Consider the following 21,254-nt stretch of genomic DNA (forward strand, 5'->3'; position numbering starts at 1 on the left):
TGTGCCTGTTAGGGGAGGCTTGAAATGCAAAGGCACGGACACAGCCACAACCACCAGCCCTGCCACTCCTCAAAGGGAACATCTCATGCTCCTCATCACAAATAATCCCACTTGCACTAAAATAATTGATTTATTGTTTTTTTAATCTGTTTGGAGGGTTTTGATAACATCCTTTCAGATGAAGCCGTTTGTAGGTTTTCAGCTGTAGAAGCTCCAGCAGAGCTTCTGATTTATTTATTTATTTTTAATAATACTCTTAGACAGTAGGGTGGTTCATTCAATTCTGAGATGCTGAGAGGGCTGGCAGCTCTGCAAATTAAACCTCTGGGCTGAAACAGAAGGTCACACCTGAGCTGTTTGTGAAGTGTTGCCAGTGAAAAGAACAAAAGCAGAAGCGTGGAAAATAAAGGAAGCAAAAAGGAAAGAGCACAGACAGCCCAAAGCTGCATTCAGTGCAGGCAGAGCCACAGAGTCTTGGGGAAAAGAGAGTTTCATTAGATCTGTGATAGAAAACAGCCTGTATCTGGCTTCTGTCACAGCAGAATCCAAAGGAAGCACAGAGGATGCAAAAGTAGATGAGTTTTTGTGGCCTGGGACTACCAGCAGACCCAGCAGCATTGCTCCACTGCTGTCTGTGCACAACTCCTGCACCCACCCCACAGCCTGCTGTGAGCAGTGCCCCGCTCAGCTCCACGAACCCCACGTTGCAGGAAACAGGAATGTTACACTGAGGTTAGGAACACGTTTCTACCCCAAACAGCAACCCCAGAGCACACTGGCACCAGCTGTGGCTGCAGCGCTGGGTCAGCCCCATGGTGTGCAGCAGGCAGAGCCTTGGGAGTGCACTTACCAGCACCGGGATGAGCAGGTCAGCAAAGAAAACAAAAGCTGCTCCCAGAGCAAAGCCCACGGCCACGGGGACGAAAGCGAAGGCTCCAAAGCTGCCAGAGTGCTCGGCCATCTCAATAGCCGGGGCCAGGAGGGACCAGTAGGAGGCAGCCAGCATGACCTAGGAGACAGAAGGTGAGTGGTGAGAGCATGGGGACCACGCTGCTCTGCTCCCATGGGCATCAATGCGCTCGGCCACGCAAGCAGTGTGGCCACTGTAACCCAGCCCCACCACCATACCCAGCATCCCAGCCCAACTCAAGGATGGAGAAGGAAGGATTTTCCATCAGTATGAACCAGGAGCGTTTTTGTTGGCTCAAGCCTAAAACAGTGAGCGAAGCACATGAGATGGTTAGGGGAATTTTCTGGGGAATTCAGCAGCTGCAGAGCAGGAAAACCTCCCTTAACCCTGGGGAGCACCCAGGCACTGCCCACTCTGGGCACAGATCCCAGCAGAGCTCTGTGCATTGCTTAGTGCTTAGCAGCAGCACCTGGGAAGGAGAAGGAACTATCCCAGAAAAATAGAATTTGGGACCTGTGGGGTTTTTCCAACCCAGTCCAGAGCAGGGCAGGTTCTGTCACAGCTGGTTGCTCTGGGTGTTTCCCAGATTAGAGAACAGAAAGCCAAGCAAGGCACCGCTTCCACCAGCTTATACTAAAGAACCTATCACCAATGTGTATTTTATCCCCTTATCTCTTCCTCTGCTTTGCTGCATGACGCACTGGGCTGGGTTAATTGGAAATCACCAGCCCAGCCCCAGCAACAACGCTGCAGCTCACCTGGGACCAGCGCTGGGGAATGACCCCATTGGGCTCAATGATTATTTAGTTTCTATCCAAAAGCCAGGCTTAATACAGGGGGGCAGGGAAGAGATGTGAAGCAGAGGTAGCAAAGGCAGCAGCTGGATGCCCACTGTTCCCACAGCACAGATAGGTCGGTGTCACTGGGATGAGGACAGAGACCATGGGGGAAACAATCTTTCCAGGGTCTCTATCCTCCACCAGTGGGGATGCTGTGGGATGCTGCTCTCCACCCCACAGACCCCACAGGATCTATGGGATGCTCTGCCAGCTGCATGGTGCTCAGAGGAGGTCCTGCCCAGCTTGCTCTTGCTGTATGAGCATCCTCCTGCAGAGCAGAGGTGTGTAATGAATTACCCCACTTTAAATCATTTTTATAGAAGGAGTGAGATGCCTATTGCTGTAGATACCAGTCCCTGAGGGATTGTGTAAATCTCAGCTCTCTGTGAGTAAGAAGAAAGCAGGCTGTCATGTCAGACTTAACCACAGCTGTCAAACTTCATATTTCAAATGCCACCTCCTTTAAAAAAACAACAACACACCCCAACATGGAAACACTGGGAAAGGCTTTGCAGAATTATATTGTCATCTTATGTTAAGATATCATTCCCCACGTGCAGCAGAGGGCTGACACAACTGAGCCTCCAAATCCCATTACCACTGAAGTCAGCATCAGAGCTCCCCCAGCCTTGCTACGTGCAGCCCCCAGAGGAGCAAGGCACAGCTTTAAGCTGCCCAAACCTCACCACGCTCAAGGAGCAGTGCTGGGCTGCACTGAGAGGTTGGGTTTGCTCAGGAAGAAGGGATTCATTTCTGTGCCCAGGTTGTCAGCATGATAGTGAACCTCTACAGCCACCCTAGAAAGAATGGCAATGGTATTTCAGTTGTGGGACATTCAGATGACTTCCCATCCTACTCCCAGGGTCACCAACCCTCTCCTTTGCCACACAGTGGTTACAGCTGCACAGAGCCCAGGATCCCCCCCATAGAGACAGGATACAACCACCACAGCATTACAGGACAAGAAGCACCTAAAGCGAAAATAAGAGAGCATGATCTCCCCTTCCTGCATGCACCGTGCACTCAAGAGAAAGCCCTGCCTGCATCCAGCTCAGATCAATAGAGCACGAAGCCATTCCCACAGAGGACAAGTTCTGCACAAAGCCTTCCCACTGCATTTGCTGGCAGTGCATAGCGGTCTGCTCAGCTCCAACAGGAGCAGGAGCCCAGCACCAGGCTGGCACAGGCACACACAGCTCCTGCCAAACCCTCAGCAGAGCCTTCGTGCTCTGGAGCTGAGCTGCAACAACACCATAAAGCCACCAGCTTTGGAAAAACAAAGGGAGGATGGGGAGGAGGAGGCCCAGCAGAAGGCAGTTTTGCACCTAAAGCACCCCCAGGCTGCAGGGAGCCCAGCTTTTCCTTATAGCAGCCAGCACATCCAGATACAGCAGGTCTTCTCAGCCAGGAGCACGGAACACATGTGCAGGGTGGGTTTGGTTTCATTCCCTTGCTTTGCACCTCCATTGCAGCAGTGCAAGACTTTTCCACAGCCAAAACTGAGCTGACACAAGATTGAGCTCTGAAAAGCAGGGGTTCCCGCGGGCTCAGAACCTGGTTGCCTCACACCAGGACAGCCTGGCACCAGGGAAAATGAGTGAAGCCAGACCTGTTTCCTCCTACTGATGAGAAACAGCCCAAAATGTGCCAGTCCACAACCACAATAACACTGCCAGCTCCCCACCAGCACCAGCATCTCCATCCAGGGGAGGACTCAGCACCCAAAGCTCCCCAGAACACTGCAGCCCCAGCTCTGCACTTCCCCTCCCCAGCCCAAGCAGGGTGCCACAGTGCCACAGCTGGGCGCAGCCACCCGAAACCACACTCGTGTCAAAATCAAAGCATTCTCTGCAGGATTCTTCTTGGCATCGTGCTTCTGTAGTGGGAGCACAGCTTCGGAGGAAGCAGCCCCATGAATGGCACACAGATGGGAGGACCTGAAGGGAGATTCCCCCCAACAAAACAGGAAAGAGAACTGCAAGGCAAGAGATTGGCAGGACACTTCCCCAGTGGACTTCCGTGCCTGACTTCATTAAGGCTCCAGCAACAAGAAGCAGCCTCAGCAGACCTGTGTAAATTACCCATGCTGTTTTAAGCAGCACTGAAAGGGAATATTCATTGCCAGACTCATCTGGTACAGCATAAAGAGCACGTCTCCATGATTTTTCTGCTTCACCTGGGACAAAAGAAATCAAACCGCAGCCCAATAAAAAGAACAGCCACACAGGGGATGAGGACTGCTAGCATTCATATGGGCATCAGCCCCTTGATGTTCAGATAGCACAGCACCTCCAGGACAACGCTGAGATAACAGGGGACGTTTCAGAAAAAAAGGTCTGGTTGAAGAACATCAGGTTTAAGAGAAAAGCCAGAATTCCACATCAGCTGCCCCAATAAGCAAAGCCTGGTCTCCATGGAAACGCACCGCCTCTGCGTGCCCAACCCGCTGTTATCCATGGTTTGCATGGAGGGAACTGAGGCAGACAAACAGCCAGGTGCTCAGCAGCAATGGGGTGGAAGCAGCCGATCCCCTTCACTGCACCTCCACACGTGCCACCCAGCACAGACAGCCACACCAAAGGGGTGAAGCCAACGTGCTTCACTTTGTGGCTATGCCCCAGCTCGGGGCAGCACAGTAATGGGAGCACAGGCTCCAGCTTGCACCCGCTCCCCCCAGAGCGGAGGTGGACCTGCAGGGCGAGCTGTGGCTCCCCAGGTCCCCAACCACACCGGATCATCCACCACGAGTCACTCGAGTGTCCCCATCCCTGACCTCTGGCTCAGCCAGCAGTGGCAGAGAAGTCTTGACTTCATTCTCAATACTTCACAATGAAGGCTTCCAAGACGCAGGCAGGGAAATTGTTACCAGCAGGACAGAATTACTGCTGTGACCCATCTCACAAGCAAACCTGGCCCTGGAGAGCACAGCACAGACTCCAGCAGCCCTATCAGTGGCTCCAGGGACATGGAGCTGAGCACCAAAGCGGTGCAGTTAGAAGCCATGCACCACACGGGGCGAGGAGGTTTGCTGGCTCCAGCAGAGCACAGGGGAATGCAGAGAAACCCAACAGCCCAGATTTCAGAGCTCGCACCACAGATAAATTCAGTTCTTTCTCTATTCCAGCACTCGGAGACACAGCCTGTATATATTGGCAGGAGATTTACATCAAAGAGACGGCGTTTAGCAGAAATTCCTTACAGCAGAAGTAGTCCCTGATCACTGTCTGAAGAAACATTTTTTTCAGGGCAGAAGAGAGAGAGAGAACGGCACAGACAGCTTTCAGAACAGGCTGCTCACATCCTGCTCTTCCTCCCCACAGTCAGGATGCACAGAGCACCCACGGACTGCCTGCTGTCCTCTGCTGGAAGGGCACCAGCGTGGCCAGCAAGGGGCTTACAGCACTGCCCAGCTGCAAGGAGCAAAGCCTGGCTGGGACTCGGATGGGGTTCTGTTACTTGGGGTAACCCCCACTGGCACGGGGGCAGTTTAAAGGTGTGGGGTTAAGTGCAACCTCTGGAAGGAGGCACTTTGGTCCCTTAGCAGACAAAAGGCAGAGTGCAATGGGCACATCTGGAACAAATCTAACAGAAAGGACAAAGATCCAAGCTCCAGTGTTTCTGCCACGTCAGTGCTGCCCAAGCACTCAGCCCCAGCATGCAGAGCTGCTCCCAGAAGGTGCAGTGCTACCATCAGCTCCTCCCCAGGGGCCGCTGGCATCAGAGCAGGGCTGCACAGCTCGTGCTTGGCATGGGCAGCTCACCAGAACCAGCAACCCATAAACAGCCACGAGTCACAGCGGGTAGCAATGCTTCCAGCAGCAGGACCCTGCAGCCCATCCACGTCCTGATGGTGTTCCCCCTCAGACACTGCAGTGCTCTCAGGAAGATTTCCCTTCCCTGCTCCCAGCAAATGCAAGAAAGCCGTGGAAAAGCCAATGTTTGTAGGACATCTGCTCTGCGGCTGAGCCACACCTCTGCCACGCAGGGATGACTCAGTGACAGCACTGGAGCTAACACAGCAGCTGCCAGAAGGCAGCAGCACCCATAGCACATCCTGGTACCTCCTCAGATGGGGACAGAAGTGCCACAGCTGAACGGGATGGAGACAGCAGGAAGCACCTGGCAGCATTTCCCTGAGTTGCAGATGAGCTGCTTGTAGGAACAAGGCAGCTCAGAAATCAAGCACTGGAGCCAAGCTCCAGAACTGGCAATTCCTAAAACAAGTGATTAATTTATAAAAGATGACCCAAGAATTTGTTGCAACAGACTACCTGAATTATTCACATCACTAGCAGGTCACTGATATGTTCCAGAAAAACCTGATAGGAAGCAAACCAAGTTCTGCAGAGCTTCACCTTACCTGCCTAGGCATGGGTGCAGCTCCTCCTGACCCCAGCACAGCTGGGTTTGACTCAAGCATTTGGAACAGAGGAAGACTTGTGATCTCCAGGGCTGTAAACAAACTTCACCTTGATCAACAGGGCTGTAGTGGAATACACACATAGCAAAGAGTCCTGCTTTGACACACAGCATCAGTGCTAGCAGTTACACGCTGTGCAACAGACAGGCTCCTGCTTCATCCTGAAACCTGGCAGCACCTTCCATGCTCCAGGTGCCAGATAACAGAGCCAGGACACAGTGAGAGAGAGGGCTCTGGTTCAGCCCTTTGCTCTGTGTCCAAGGACACTAGGAATGCACTGGGCAGAGGGAGGCAGCACTGGACTGGGCAGCAAGGATCTGCATCCAACCTCTGCTAACACAGCAATGGATCCGACAGCACATGGGAAGTCCAGACACCCACAGCCAAACCACCCCTGAAATCCCTCTTTACAGCCAGCTCCCACAGCACATCCCAACGACGCCAAGAGCATTCCTCAGGGCTTCCTACCAGGGTTGATGTGCCTTCCTAAAGCCTTCGGGTGCTGACAGGTTGGTGTTTCAGCAGGTTGCCAAGACACACCAGCACTGCAGGGAAAAGCAGCGCCGTCCACCAAGCACCAGCAGCCAGAGAACATCTACAGCTCTCAGACATAGAAAACAAATGTGATTTATTGAGTCTGAATGAGCCTCCACTTGCTCATAAACACCCCAGAGTCTGGGCAGTGGGAGACATTCTACATCCACAAGCCCCAGCACAACTTCAAACCACAACTGACACCACAGTTTCACCTCTTCCTTCAAGACCTAGTGAGCAATACGTTTACTGTATGCCTTTGATTTAGGCTTCACTGCATAACCCCAAAGCTGGCACCCTCGTGCCCCCAGCCAGCACTGCACCATGCCCCTCTGCTGCCACACCAGAGCAGCAGGTAAGCACCAGGGGATGCTAACAGCAGCAAGTAACCAAATGATGTACAGAGAAGCAGCAGAGATGTCAGCATGAGCAAGCACGTGGAGGCAGTAAGCAGGACGAGGATGCAGCACTTACCCCTGCAGCAAAGCCCAGGCTCCCATCCAGGATCCGCCTCTGAAACAAGAAAACGAACACAAAGCACAGCATTTACTAAGGGCACAACAGGCAGAGTGCAGCCACACCATAAAGACACACGGAGAGGAGGCAGCTGTGCTGGTGTCACACTAAGGTGACTTTCTTCTTCCCATTTTTGCAACCCAAGCAATTGCCACGCTGTCATACAACATGCAGTGCTTCAGTATCCAGCCCTGCAGCCACCCTCCTGGAGCAGAGGTGTCTCCTCCAGTGTCACCCAGAGCCTGAGGGCTGTCCTGGCAACAACTTCACGTGCCAACTCACCAATGCTGCCCTGTGATCACCCCAAGGATGTAGGGGGCAAACTAGAAGCCATTTGTACACCACTGACATTCATCTCCCCTCCCTTGAAGGTCTTTACTCCTCTAACAGCGTGCTGCTACAAACAAAGCCATTAGTCTGTAGCCCAGCACGTACCCTGCCTGCTTCACCCACAGCAGTTTTTCTCCTTTAGCACATTGCCCTCCCCCAAGAAGAAAAGCAGCGTGCTGCTGCAAAGGGAATCTCACTTTGCAGCGCACTCCTGAATAAATCATCACAAGAGAGAGACATAAATAATAAATCCATCACAGCAATTCTGAACACAACAGCGGGGGGTGGGGTCTCCAATTTTGGAATATGAAATAACTTAAAGATTAGAGCTCTGCTTGTTCTGAGCATCACACAGCAGAGGGGAAAAAGCCCATTGCTCTGCCCCAAACACCACAGCCCAGGGTTGAGAATTTCATTTCCTCCTTTGTTGTGCTGGCACGCAGGAGAGGAACAAGCTGGATTCTTTCCCCGCCAGCCCAAGGACCACTCAGGGCCAAAATAAAGTCCCTTCTGCTCAGGTTCCAACTGCCAAAGCTGCCTGTGAGCTGAGTGCAGCCCTTGCCCAGTACTCACCTGCCCACTGGAGAAGATGAACACCAGTGCTGAGCCAGCAGCTGTCAGCCCCCAGGTGAGGAGGGTCCCCAGCACCGCCTGCAGCACCGGGCCCTGCCCTGGGATCATGCTGAGTGCACAGGGAGCAGCAGCCTAGGAAAGACAGGGAGGATCAGGAGAAGCCTGCAGTGTAAGGGTGTGGGACAACCCACGTGTCACTGCCTGGCTGATGGGGGACTTCAGCCCCTCACTCAAGGGACAGAGCTCCCTGAGCTGTGTGCCCTCGATCTCTGCGTTTCTTGTTGCAATTTAACCCAAACACAGAGGAGAGATTACAGGCAGGTCCAACCCTACACACAGCCAACGCTGGGCTCAGACCCAGGGAGCAGAAGCCCTATCCAGGCAGGGAATGGCATCCTCCACCCACTGGAGCATCTCCCAAGTCTGGAGGGTGTTTTGCTTGGAGCAAGCACGAGCCCAGCTCCCACGCAAGCTCTTCCAGCATGACCTCACGTGCACGTTGAGGAGCAGGAAGAACACAGGGATCAACCTAACACCTCACTGAGCACAGCTCGGCCCACATCCCCTGGCAGCTCCCAGACACAAGCCTCACACCCCACTTCTTTGTGCCAAAAACCCATCCTACAGGCATCACAAAGACAAACATCCTTATGGCACAGCCAGGACAGCAGGAAAAGAATCATCCCTGGAATGGGCACCACAGCATGGATCAAAACCCACAGCTAGTGGCTACAGCCAGGAGGGAATTATTGCACACCTGGGAGCAGCACTACTTTGTAACAGACAGGCTCGCTAAGAATGCAGGCATATAGGGATAAACATATATTTTTACACACACATCTTTGTCTCTTTTTTCCCTCTCGGGGGGCTCAGAGTGCCCTCCCAGCCCCCAGCAGGTGTCAGCCTTGCCCTAGCGTGGTCAGCTACCCGGCCCCAAGCAGAGGGACATCCCCAACTTCCCCACCTGTGTCCCCAGCGCCTGCGGAGCCCCACAGCCCCCACACCGTCCCCCTCCACAACGCACGGACCCGCTGCCAGCCCCTCCGTGCTCCAGGCCCACAGCCGCCAGCCCAGGCCGGAGGTCTGAAACCCCCAGACCCAAAGCCCGGAGCCCGCAGCCTCTCACGCCCAGGCCCCAACCCCACAGACTCTCACAATCCTAAACCTCTTCGGCACCTCCAGGTCCCTTCCCCGCACGGCCCGACCCGCACAGCCCCGCACAGCCCGGCCCCACTCACCGCCCAGCCCCGAACCCCGGCTGCGGCCCCGCGCCACTTCCTGGTACCGGCACACGTGTCGCCGTCGACGCCCCGCCCACTCCGAGCTCTCCGCCAATGGGAGTGCGGCGGGGGCGGGCCGTCAGCGGCTGTGCGGGCGGGCGCGGCAAGGTGGGGGTGGAGCGGCGCGGGCGGGCGTGGGAGAGCATCGAGGTGACGGAGGAAGAAGGCAGAATTAACCCGATTCTCGGGAAGAATAAAGAGCTGAACAGACAGGGGCTGTTCCATTAGGAGCCTCCCCATGAGCCCCAACCGAGTGCCACCCACGTGCTGTGTCCCCATGTCACACAGGGCTCCAGATCCTTGCATCGGGGTGTCCCTAGGCTGTGTCACCTCCCCTCACACCGAGGGAGGAGCAGCACCCGAGCGAGACCCCGCGCTCAGCTCGGTGTGTGCAGCTCCATCAGTCCCGCTGTTCGCTCATTAACGTCTTGCTCACTGACATCCTGCTCGGGCTGCACCCCAGAGACCAGCACACCTCCTCCCCCTGCTGCAGTACAGCCCAGCAAGCACCTCCCCGTCCACCATCATCCGTCCCCCCATCCCAGGGCTGAAGCAGCTTCATGAGCATCCCTCCCTTGGAACGATTAAGCCCTGGCAGCCCAGGGATTGGGATTTACACCAAAAGCAGAAGAACCCCATCCTCTGTGCTCAGCACATCCCGGTGCCACCAACGTGTGCTGCACCATAGGTAGCAGCAGGATGCACTGAGTTCCACACCACCACCCTTCTTCATTAGTGCTTATCTTTTAACAGTTTTTGATCAGCCTCCCTTGCTGCAGCTGGGGAAGGTCAAGGCCATTAGAAACCTCTCTGATTTAGGATTTAATCAATTTTCCCCATAATTGCCTGCATCCTTCATTAGCTGCCGTAACAAGGCAGATGTGGCACGAGGTGCCAGCAGGGAGGGATGTGAGGACCGAGCACACAAAGCTCCCGCCCACAGCCCCAGGTTCCCAGCAAGCCATGATGAGGGCACGTGGGGTGGGGACAGCTGGCAGGGCCAAGGGACACCAGCAGGGCTATCCCTGTGTGGGGACAAGCAGGGAGCCCTGGGCAATGGGAACAGTCAGTCTCTGCAGAAACACCAACAAAATCAGCTCACACCTTCCTTCCCCAGTGACGTGCACAGGCAACCACCGTTCCCTGCCCTAAAATAATGGGGATGACCCCACCTGCCACCCATCTATGCCTGTTTCCTGCAGCCCAGTGCTGGTAAGGGATGGGGACATCGTTGCTCTGCACTGTGACAGTGCAGGCGCTGTGTAGGCAGAGCTGGCAAGGGATGAGACCCAGAGACCCTAAAATGTGATTTGAAACAGCAGGAGGGGCAGCAAGTCCTGTGCAGCGTCTCTCAATAAGAGGCAGCAGGAAGCATTGGAACCAGCACAGAAACCCCTTCACTTTGTTCAGATAAAGCTCCCAGTGGGGATCACTGTGGCAGCAGCACAGCGATGGCACAGGCACCCACACCTGGGGTGTATCTGCAGATACACCCAGTGTCCCTGTTGCTACCCCCGTGCTACTGCCCTGCCAGCAGTGTGTCCTCGTGGCCTGGCTGCTGCACAGCACACATCCATCAGTTTCTGCAGCGGTGCATGGAGTCAATCTGGATCCAGTGGTAAGCCAAAGGAATGAGAGCTTCCTGAGAGCTCCATCCCTCTACCCTGGGGATGGGACACAGCGCGCTGCCCCCCAAGCAGGATCAGACAGGGGCACTGCATCTCCATTGCATGAGTCAGAGCTGATGACACCCATCCATCACAGAGCACCGAGTGACAGCTTTACGCCTCTCTGCCAGCTTTAGGCTCGCTGTGGGAGACATAAAGGACACGGTACAGATCTGGGGGAGTACAGCCAGAAAGTGCAGGTGTTCTGCTGGGACAGCGGGGTCACGCAGCACATGGTGTCACTGACCCCAACAACGGGAGTGGCTGCATGAATTTCTATTGCCAAACGCATTGTTAAATTTAATGCGTGCCCTGCGGAGCACAGAGCGCAGCAGGGAGAGACGCAGGCGGGAGCTGGGATTGCAGCCCGTGGCTGCCAGAGGCTCATTAGCATCCGGAGTTATCGTTATGATTCACGGCCGGTGCGAGCAGCATCTTTCAGTGCAGCCCAGTCCTTCTACTCTCGGCAGAGATCAATAAACTCATTATGAAGGCAAATAATGGCAGTGGGAGAACGAGAGAGGCAGGGAGGGCTGCAGGAGTGGGAGGCAGCAGGAGGAAGAGGAGGACAGCCTCGTGCAGGGGCTGCAGAGAGAACAGCGTGCCACCAGACCCATTGATCCCTCTGCAGACCCTGCCTGCCCCATTGCTACATCCAGCAGGAGCACGGCCAGGCTTCAAGAACAACATATAGATCATTAAGGTTGGAAAAGACTTCTAAGATTGTCGAGTCCAACTGGCAACCCATCCCCACTGCGCCCACTGACCACGTCCCTAAGACATTCTGAACAAGGATAATGGGAGCTGAAGGGCTGAGCAGGAGCACACCGAGCCCTCTGCCCTCCTGCGCAGCACCCAGGGGAGCCCCCTGCCCTCCCTCCTGATTGGGGAGCAAGGTCAGGTCACCCTCTCCCTCCATTGGCAACCACACTCCCAGCACTTTGCAACATTCATTTCCAGGACAGGGGTCACAAACGCTGTTGTTTCTTTTTTTTCCATGACCCTCGAAGAACAGCTGGGAATGGATGGCAAGAGACTCAGAGGGACTTTGAAAGCTGCTTTGTGGTCACGTAATCCCCCTGCCCCTCTCCCATGGGTTGTATGGAAGTCAGAGCCGTGTGCGAAGGGGCCTTGCATTTCTCCCAAATCCGTGCCTGCCAGTAAATGGCTTTTCAGCAGAGTGGATACTTGGCAAGCTGAAAGACAAAGAGGAGTTTATCTGCCAGCGCCAAACCAGCTGCTGGGGTGAGGCAGTGTCTCACCAAACCAGGGACCACCCAGAGGAACAGATCTCTACATGAGGCCAAAATTCAATGCTAAATCTAATGAAAGAGGGGGAAAGAAAAGAAAAGAGAAGGGAAGGGAAGGGAAGGGAAGGGAAGGGAAGGGAAGGGAAGGGAAGGGAAGGGAAGGGAAGGGAAGGGAAGGGAAGGGAAGGGAAGGGAAGGGAAGGGAAGGGAAGGGAAGGGAAGGGAAGGGAAGGGAAGGGAAGGGAAGGGAAGGGAAGGGAAGGGAAGGGAAGGACCTTGAAAAGACTCAAGCATTCCTCTGCCTTGGCCAGCTGACCCCTCACCATTCAGCCATCAGCTCGGATCAGCCCGCCTTCACTGCCCCTTCACTTCATTCATTTCTTTTCTCTTTTTTTTTCCTTTTTTTTCAATGATCAGATCTGGTTTCAACCAACATGAGCTCAGTGGCTGAGTTCACACAGCAGTGGGGCAGAGGGGGCTGAGCTGTGGGGCCAAAGGTGACCACAATTTGCTTAGATGGGGAGGAAGGAGGACGGTGACGGGATGATGCTCAGCATCAGGTTGGGACAGCACGAGGTGAAGGGGATGGGGACAGCCCTCCTGGAGCAACTCTGCAGAGCAACCTGAATATGGGACCTGGAGGTGGAAGGTGGAGAGAGATGGTGGGAAAAGTCCTCAGTGCTCTGGGGGTAACCAAGGCTGCACGCTGATTGCAGGGCGATGGGGCCAGGGCACAGAGGCTGCACCCTGAGGGACACAAGGGACAGAAGTGGCAACATCACCTACACAGGGGGGAAATTCAAGGAGGCAGCACCGCAAAACACACAGCCAAGCTCCGTGCTGCCCTTCCTGCTGGCAGGGATGGCTGCTGATGTGCCTTTGAGGATATGATCTATGGAAACCCCGTGGCTTTCCTGGGGAAGGGCACAGCCAGGACAGCCCTCCTGGGCACACAGAGCAGCTGAGGGAAAACAAAACAACTGTGAAAAGGTCACAAGGCATCGAGCCCTTCTCAGTGCCACACCAGAGCGATGCACTCCCTCCTCCTGCCTGCCAGGCAACATCTCACCACGCCACTGAGGAGCTGTGCTTGGTGATACACGCAGTGGGACCCAAAACCCCAGCGGGCAGCACCCATTGCACCTGCCAAGCTCTCATCCTCCACATCCTCTCTCCTTCCCCACTTTTACTGGGATATTAATATCCACATCATTTATTCCAGGGGCAGATCTTTCCATCCTCTGAAAAGATTTATGAGGCTGATAATGGTTCTTGTTCTTGCTCCAAGACCCTGTGTCTTTGGATCCACCTCTGTAAGTGAATGGCTAAGTGCAAATGAGAACCTCCCAGCCCCTCTTGCTGCAATCAGCAGCCTCGCTCCTGGCTCTTTGTTCCAAGCTACTCTTAATTTCCTGCTTTCTGTTGTCTCTTTGATAACTGGTGGAAAGATGGGGGGGGAGGAATAGTTACTATTTAATTGCATTCAAGATCTCAAACAAACCAGAGCAGAGGTTATCTCACCCAAAGCTCTCTGGTTTTGGTCTTTCTCCTCCAGTCACCGTTACTGGGTAACTGCAGCAGGACAGGCTGTGGCAGCTGCCACCTGTACTGCACGAATCCCAGCTTTCACGCAGACATCTCAAAGCTGTGGGTGACCATCACACCAACTTCCCAGCGCTCCGAGGCAGTGCCAAGCCAGCACACAGCTGCCTCGCTTTGCCCTTGGTCACAGAGTGCAAAATCCTTGGGTAGAAATAGTCCCAGCATCCCAAGAAAGACTGGGAATTCCACACACCGCTTAGTGCAGCGCAAGCCCCAGCGAGGTCACGGTGTGGCCATCACCGTGCCCTGCCCCCCCCTCCTTGTACACCTCGGATGCGCCAGGAGAAACCGAGCATTCCGCACTATCGTTAGAGCCAAGCACGAAGAATCTTCTGCTGGAAGAGAGATGGGAAGATGGGAAGTCCCCCACGCTCTGGGGTGCTGCGGGGTCCCCGATCCCACGCTGCTTGCTGCACAGCAGCTCCAACACACACCTCCACATCCCTCATCCGAGCCTCGCAAAGGGCCGGGAAGGCACGGCAGGGCAGCGTCGGGAGAGCAGAGCGGGCACGGTGGGGCAGCACACGCGGGGCATCGCGGGCGGGGAATCACCGAACAGGTTGGACAGGACCGGACCGGACCGAGCGGCACCGAACAGCAGCACGGGCAGGGCTGGCTGTCCCCGCCCCGGCCCCGTAGAGCCGCCCCAAGCGGGGCGGAGCGCAGCCGGTGCGTTGGGTCCGGCGGCGGAGCGGGCAGCGCGGAGCTGATCGGAACGGAGCGGTGCGGAACGGAGGGCGCTGCCGGCGCCTCCCCGGTGCCCGCCGGGCCGGGCCGGGCAAGGGCACGGAGGTGGGAGCAGGTGAGAGGAGCGGGGGTCGGCGACGCTCGGCTGTCCGTACCCGACCCCGGGGGCTGCAGCCGCGGGGAGCCGGCGGGAGCGGAGCTCGGCTGGGAGCGGGGAAAGCGCGGCGGAGAGCGGGGTACGGGCACGGCTACCGCCTACCCCGCATCCTCTACGGCAGCGGCAGCTCCTCGGGTTTCCCTTTCCCAAGCTGGGCGCTGGCTCCTCGCCGGCTGCGTGCTGGGAGGGGAGGTTTTCCCCTTCTGTCACTGCTCCGAGTGCCGGTCGCACCCAGAGGGGATTTATTCATCAGTCGCGGTTCGGGGGGTCGTGGGGGCTCCGGAGGCAGGAGGAGCCGTGTTGTGTCCAGACCAGACTCCTCTGTGCTCCCTGTGCAGGGAGGAAGGAGGTGGCAGAGATGGGCTGGGGAAAGCCCTCCAGGGAGCATCTCTCTACAGAGCTTGGCTGCAGGATGGGCAAATCCTCCCCAGGAATCCCTTCATTTCTATTTTCTCCCATTTCTAGAATTTTCTCCTTCATCCCCAAAGCAAGGGGAGATGACATCTTGCTTTCCCTGAGCCACCTGTGCCCCGCAGCCAGCAGAGCCATGGATCTGGAATACGAGCTGCCCAACGCCACCACCTTCTGGTTCTCTCCAGCTTCCCCATTCGACAACTTCTCCATAGAGGCCCCCACCAATGCATCACAGAATGCCACAGGCCAGCACTTCGACCTAACCAGCAACGCCATCCTCACTTTCATCTACTTTGTGGTCTGCATCGTAGGGCTGTGCGGCAACACGCTGGTGATTTACGTCATCCTTCGTTACGCCAAGATGAAGACCATCACCAACATCTACATCCTGAACCTGGCCATTGCTGATGAGCTGTTCATGCTGGGGCTGCCCTTCCTGGCCATGCAGGTTGCGTTGGTACATTGGCCCTTTGGCAAAGCCATCTGCAGGATTGTCATGACGGTGGATGGGATCAACCAGTTCACCAGCATCTTCTGCTTGACAGTTATGAGCGTTGACCGCTACCTGGCTGTTGTCCACCCCATTAAGTCTGCCAAGTGGAGACGGCCCAGGACAGCCAAAATGATCAACGTGGCCGTTTGGGGTGTCTCCCTGTTGGTGATCATGCCCATCATGATTTATGCTGGAGTGCAGCAGAATCACGGCAGGAGTAGCTGCACCATCATCTGGCCGGGAGAATCAGGTGCGTGGTACACGGGCTTCATCATCTACGCCTTCATCCTGGGCTTCCTGGTGCCTCTCACCATTATCTGCCTTTGCTACTTGTTCATCATTATCAAAGTCAAGTCGTCAGGCATCAGGGTGGGCTCCTCCAAGAGGAAAAAGTCTGAGAAGAAAGTCACCCGAATGGTCTCCATCGTGGTTGCTGTCTTCATCTTCTGCTGGCTCCCCTTCTACATCTTCAACGTCTCCTCTGTCTCTGTCCTGATCGTGCCCACACCCGTCCTCAAGGGCATGTTCGACTTTGTCGTGGTCCTCAGTTATGCCAACAGCTGTGCCAACCCCATCCTTTATGCCTTCTTGTCTGATAACTTCAAGAAGAGCTTTCAGAACGTCCTCTGCTTGGTGAAGGTCAGCGGCATGGACGATGCGGACCGAAGCGACAGCAAGCAGGACAAATCCAGGCTCAACGAGACCACAGAAACCCAAAGGACCCTGCTCAATGGTGACCTGCAGACAAGCATCTGACAGGGCAGCGGGGTTGTCCTTCACTCGCTCTCCTCTCCCCACTTGCTCCCAAAAGCACTGGTATGTAGGGAGTCGGGCAGGAGTGCCAGAGATGCACACCCTGATGGGCCGAGTGTCCTAAGCTGGGCTGGTTCCCGAGCTGCTGGTGGGTTGGCTTTCAAGCATTGTGAAGGATACGGTTCAAGAGGAACTGCCTCACCAGGAACACAAAGACTGTAGGAATCCCCACGTGGCAGCGCACGTTTAAACACCAAAGTGCCGCTGTGGGCAACAGACATTGCTGGGACAGCTCTGCTGGTTCTCCTGGTGTTCCCCATGGGGCTGAAATTGGCTTTGGGTGCTTTGCCCCGGAACGGTGCTCACGTCGAACTGACGGATGGAGAATGTAGCCTGGCTGGGCTGGGACCTGAGTGCACAGGGGGCGGCCTCAGGAGGAACTGAGACCACAGGTGCTGCACACAGAGCCTGTGCTACTGCAGAGCTGTGCCGACTGGGAGCCGAGACCTGCTGGGAGCTCCCTGGCAGCACAAGCAAGCTCCTGCAGTCACGTCCTCCCCGGGGAGACAAGGGCTTACATTCAGCCCGACTTTGTAAGTTACTCCACTCTTCCCCCAAAGCCTCCCTGCTGCTGTCTGACTGCTTCCTTTGCAGAGAGCTGTCCTGCATGGAGGAGGCACGGCAGGACAGAGGCAGCCTCCCTGAGGACACAGCCCTCTCCAGCACTTTTGGGTCCCCCCGTGCTTCTCTTCTGCCTCCACCAGCCCCACGGCCTCCCTGCTGCAGCAGAGCCCCTCCCCTCCTCCCTCCCATAACATCACCTTCTCACAGATTTTCTCTACAGATGGAGGATTTTCCCCCTTTTTCCTTCTTTTCTTCTCAGATCTTTTCACATCAGCCTCAGGCTGATCTCCTGAGTGAGCCATGGCCGGGCTGGCTGAGCAGCCACTGTACAATCCAGTAGGAAATCCTTGGAAGCATTTACTCAGCAGTAGCATTGGGGTTTGGAGTACAGCTGTGCAGTTGCTGCTCATCCTGCTGCTGACGGCCAAGTGAAATGTGGGCTTGTCCTGTCCCTGTGGTGGCACAGAGGATCACCAGGGCCGGAGCTGCCATGAGGGAACATCACCTGTTTACCAAGAGCACCTCCCTGCTCTGACCAGGCAAGTAATAAAAAAGGAAGGAGTAATGGAGAAGATGGTTGACAGGAAGTCGGGGCACAATGGGGCTTGACCCTCGTCTGAGCCAAAAGGACTGGGCGGAGCAGAGGATCCTGAGCTGGAGAAGAAGCCTCTGCGATGCATGGAGGAGAGTCCCCAGGCTGTCTCTTCTATGGGATGGCTGCAGCTGCTCATGTCTCCACTCCCTGTTGCTAACAGCAAGGCTGTGACCACTGCAAGCCACCCCGTCACTGCTGGGGTGCACGTCCTGCAGGTAACTGCAGAGGGGGGACAGCATTTTCCCCAGGGGCTTCCAGCACAAAGCCAGCAGGAAGAGCAGAGAAGAGCATCCAGACCCCAATGCTTCTCCTGTAGCCAACGTGGTAAGGGGGACCCTAGGGTGCAGGTCATACAGTGAGGGGGTGGTGGGTCTGGCCCAGCCACCGGGGGCACAGTAAACCTCAGCCCAGCACTTGCCCTCCCATGGCATAAGCCTGGGAGCTGATATGCTCTGCTCAGACACCAAACGCAGCAATTAGAGCCCAGTGGCTGCACTGCCCGCTGTGTTCAGCTGCTCAAGAATGTCTTGCAGCGATCTGCTGTGCCCCAATGAGCCTCAGGGTCAGCACTCAAACCCTGTCCCATGGTGTCCCTCCTTGGCAGCACTGTATGAGCAGGAGGGGAAGCGCAGGGCAGAGCTTGTGCCTGTTTTCTTTCTGCAGTGATGCCCCCCCCCACCACCAGCACATCACCCCTGTCCTACTTTGCAACCCCACCAGTCCCAGAACCCCACAGGAGCTCGGTGCTGAGCTCAGTGCCTGCTCCCTGGCACAGTTCACTCAGACACCAGCACCAGAACACCCCCCTGGGAACGGGGCTTAGGTTACTGGGGCGATGTAGGGCACTGTCAGCATTTATTTGCTTTTAACCATTTACCTCTGCGGGGGCTCAGCACTGAGCTGCTGGCAGTCACTTGCTGAGCGTGTCCTCACGACAGCTTCATTAAGGGGTATAAATCCGAGGCGAGAGGCAGTGACGGCAGCACAGGCTGCCTATTGATGCTGCAGGAATTAAAACAAGAGCAGCTTGTCACATTACCGTGAAATATTGGAGTGTGATTGCCAGCCTGGTGCAGCCCTCTGCCAGGGTAAGGCTTCAGTGTCAGGGCTGCAGCGATGCGTCAGCTGGGCTCCGGGTGCTTAATATCTGGTGGGTGGGAGAAGAGTTATTTGTGTGGAAAGAGCCAGGGGCAGGAGAGGTGACAGGAAGGCAGGGGAGGAGGTAAGAGCCTGATGTTTGCAGCCCCCAGCAGTGCTGCAGTGCTGCTGGCAACGCTCCGGTCCTGCCACCACCTCCTCTTATGCAGGGGCTGTTCCCATTCCTGGCCGTGGGTAACCCTGTGTGCTGCTTCCAGGCTGCTCATCACTGCCTAATAAACAGCAGCGCTGTTGCTGCTGTCAGTAACAAAGTTTTCCTTCTCAGCCACTTGATTTTAGCTGGAACTTGACCTCATATCTGCTCTGAAAAGCCTCGCAGGGCTGCCAGCGGCATAATGAGATATCTCTTCCAGTTCATTTCAGAGCAAATAGGTTGATCTTGCAAGTGCCGGAGCAGCTCTGCTGCCACTTCACATGCAGACTATTCCCAGGCAAGTAAGATTAATTACAACTCCCGCCTGCCCTGGCTGGAACAGATTTGTTCCAATTTGGAGGTGATGGAAAGCAGAGTGCCCCATGTCCTGTAGTATTACCCTGTGTGGTGACCCCACGCCCATGAGAAACCAACTGTCCTCAATCCCATCACTCGATCCCACACACAGATGAGGAACATTGCACCCGGGACAGAGCCTGGCTCCCGGTGCTGTGGTGGCTGGTTCCACCCAGCCCTTGGCAGCCAAAGCCTGCTGGGCAGTGAGAGGCTGGGTTTGGCCCTGCAGCCTTCTTACTGCATCTCTACAACTCCTGATATCAGCACCAAAGCTGCCTTGGACTTCTTTAAAATAACAATTTCCTAACAAACTGCACTGTCCTATCTCTGGAGGGCTTCCCCAAGTCTGTCCTTGTCCTCAATGGAGGATCCAAGACCTCCCAGGCTCTGAATCCACACCGCTGCTCAGAGCCAGGCTTGGTTCCCACGTCCCTCCCCTTCCCCTCAGCACCCTTGTTCCTGCTCAGCAGACAGAAGAGTAGGAGCCAGCATCAGACCATTGCCTGCAGAGCCTTGCTTACACCCAGCTGGAGCACTCCTAAGCAGCACACGGCCCCATGGTCACCAAGGGGCTAGCAGGGAGCACGCTGGGGACACTAACAGCATTAGCTCCCCAAAACAGCTCCAGAAAGATGCAAGAGCTGAGCCCCTAGGACCTCAAGATAAGGGCACTGGGGCTCTGCAGTGCCAATGGTGTTTGTGCTGGGAGTACTGGGGTGCATAGCCTGAAAGCTGCAGCTTGTGCTGTTCTCCTGGGGTTGTTTCAGCCCTTGCTATGAACAAGCTGATTTCCAACCTCTCAGGGAGAGCCTGCAACCCCCTGGTCCCAACCCTGCCAGGGCTGTGCAGAGGGGAGATCATCATCAAGGCACAGGCAAAGAGCGCAGCAGACCTCAAAGTCGACCTTGCCATCACTACATCTGAAAAAGCAAACTGCTGCTTTCTGACCTGAGGACACATCTACCCTTCCCTGTCAGCCTGCAACCCCAGCTGCACACTGCTCGTGTCAGATTTCATCCTGCTCTTTGCTCCAGGACCAGGACAGCAAAACCCAGGAGCACCAAGGACGTGGCTCCAGCTGGGACCAGGGGGGCCTGACTGGATCTGTGCCCTGACCAGAAGGAGATAAAGGATGCCAAGTCCAAGTACCCCACACTGTACTGCATGGTCAGGAGGGTAGGGGTGGGTGGTTGTACATATGTGTATATAGCAGACATGCCAGCAGAAGGTTTTATTATCCCTGATGCTGTAGAGACACTGCACTCCTCTGTTTTGCTGTGCACCCCACAAGCAGCGTGCAGGAGCAGTCAGACCCAGCTGTTTGGGTGCCCTTCACTATCCATGTGGGGCTGGCTGTGGCGTGCATGAGCCTGGAAGCAACTGCTGTGCTGACAGGCAACTAAAGCACTTGAGCAGGGCAAGGGGAGAAGAGCTTAGGCTGCTGCTAAGTGCTGAGTCCTTCCTAGCCAAGCTGGGGTTCCTCAAGCAGCACTGTGCCACATTGCCATGTTCTGTACATACACCCCTCTGTATCTGTATCTGTGCTCTGTATAGTGTGTGTGGGTCTGGTGTAAGACATTGTGACTGGAACATGATGGAGAGCATTTCTGCCTGAAGCCTTTCTCTCTGTAGCAATATGATGTTTCTTGGTGTCGGTGTGGAACTGAGCCTTCCTACAGCAAAGGCTCCCGGCTGTCTGTGTCACAGGGATGGAAATGTGGATGGGGGTGGGAGGAAAGTAAACAAATTTTCCTACCATTTCTGACTTTCTGTGCATGTGCCTGAGCTGGGCAAGAGCAGCATAAGTGTAGAAGAGGCTTGGACTCCTCCCAGGAGGAGAAAAGGCACCAAACCTGGAGTGTCACCATGGGCGGTGCACACTTTGTGTCCTCCACAGTCCCACTGTTCCTCTTCCCATCTCAGCTCAGAGGGTCCCCACGGGAGAGCTGGCTGCCCCAAAAG

At 55.6% G+C, this 21,254-nt stretch overlaps 2 protein-coding genes across 2 annotated transcripts in view; one reads left to right on the top strand and one right to left on the bottom strand.

Moving 5' to 3' along the window:
- Window positions 1-8,230, bottom strand: part of SLC39A11 (solute carrier family 39 member 11) — a gene marked incomplete at both ends in the record, with an annotated part of 57,370 nt that extends 49,140 nt beyond the window's left edge. Inside the window, 3 exons of the mRNA XM_079544173.1 lie at window positions 851-1,009; window positions 7,178-7,216; window positions 8,123-8,230. Of these exons, the coding sequence (XP_079400299.1) occupies window positions 851-1,009; window positions 7,178-7,216; window positions 8,123-8,230 (306 nt within the window). The remainder of the gene's footprint in view (window positions 1-850; window positions 1,010-7,177; window positions 7,217-8,122) is intronic.
- A 7,082-nt stretch (window positions 8,231-15,312) lies between these two features.
- SSTR2 (somatostatin receptor 2) lies at window positions 15,313-16,428 on the top strand (the record flags this gene model as incomplete). Its single annotated transcript, XM_079544444.1, has 1 exon — window positions 15,313-16,428. The coding sequence occupies one exon, from the start codon at window positions 15,313-15,315 to the stop codon at window positions 16,426-16,428; it is 1,116 nt and encodes a 371-aa protein (XP_079400570.1).
- Window positions 16,429-21,254: the final 4,826 nt, after the last annotated feature.

The sequence above is a fragment of the Tetrao urogallus genome, assembly GCF_951394365.1.
Source record: "Tetrao urogallus genome assembly, chromosome: 18".
Classification (NCBI taxonomy): domain Eukaryota; kingdom Metazoa; phylum Chordata; class Aves; order Galliformes; family Phasianidae; genus Tetrao; species Tetrao urogallus.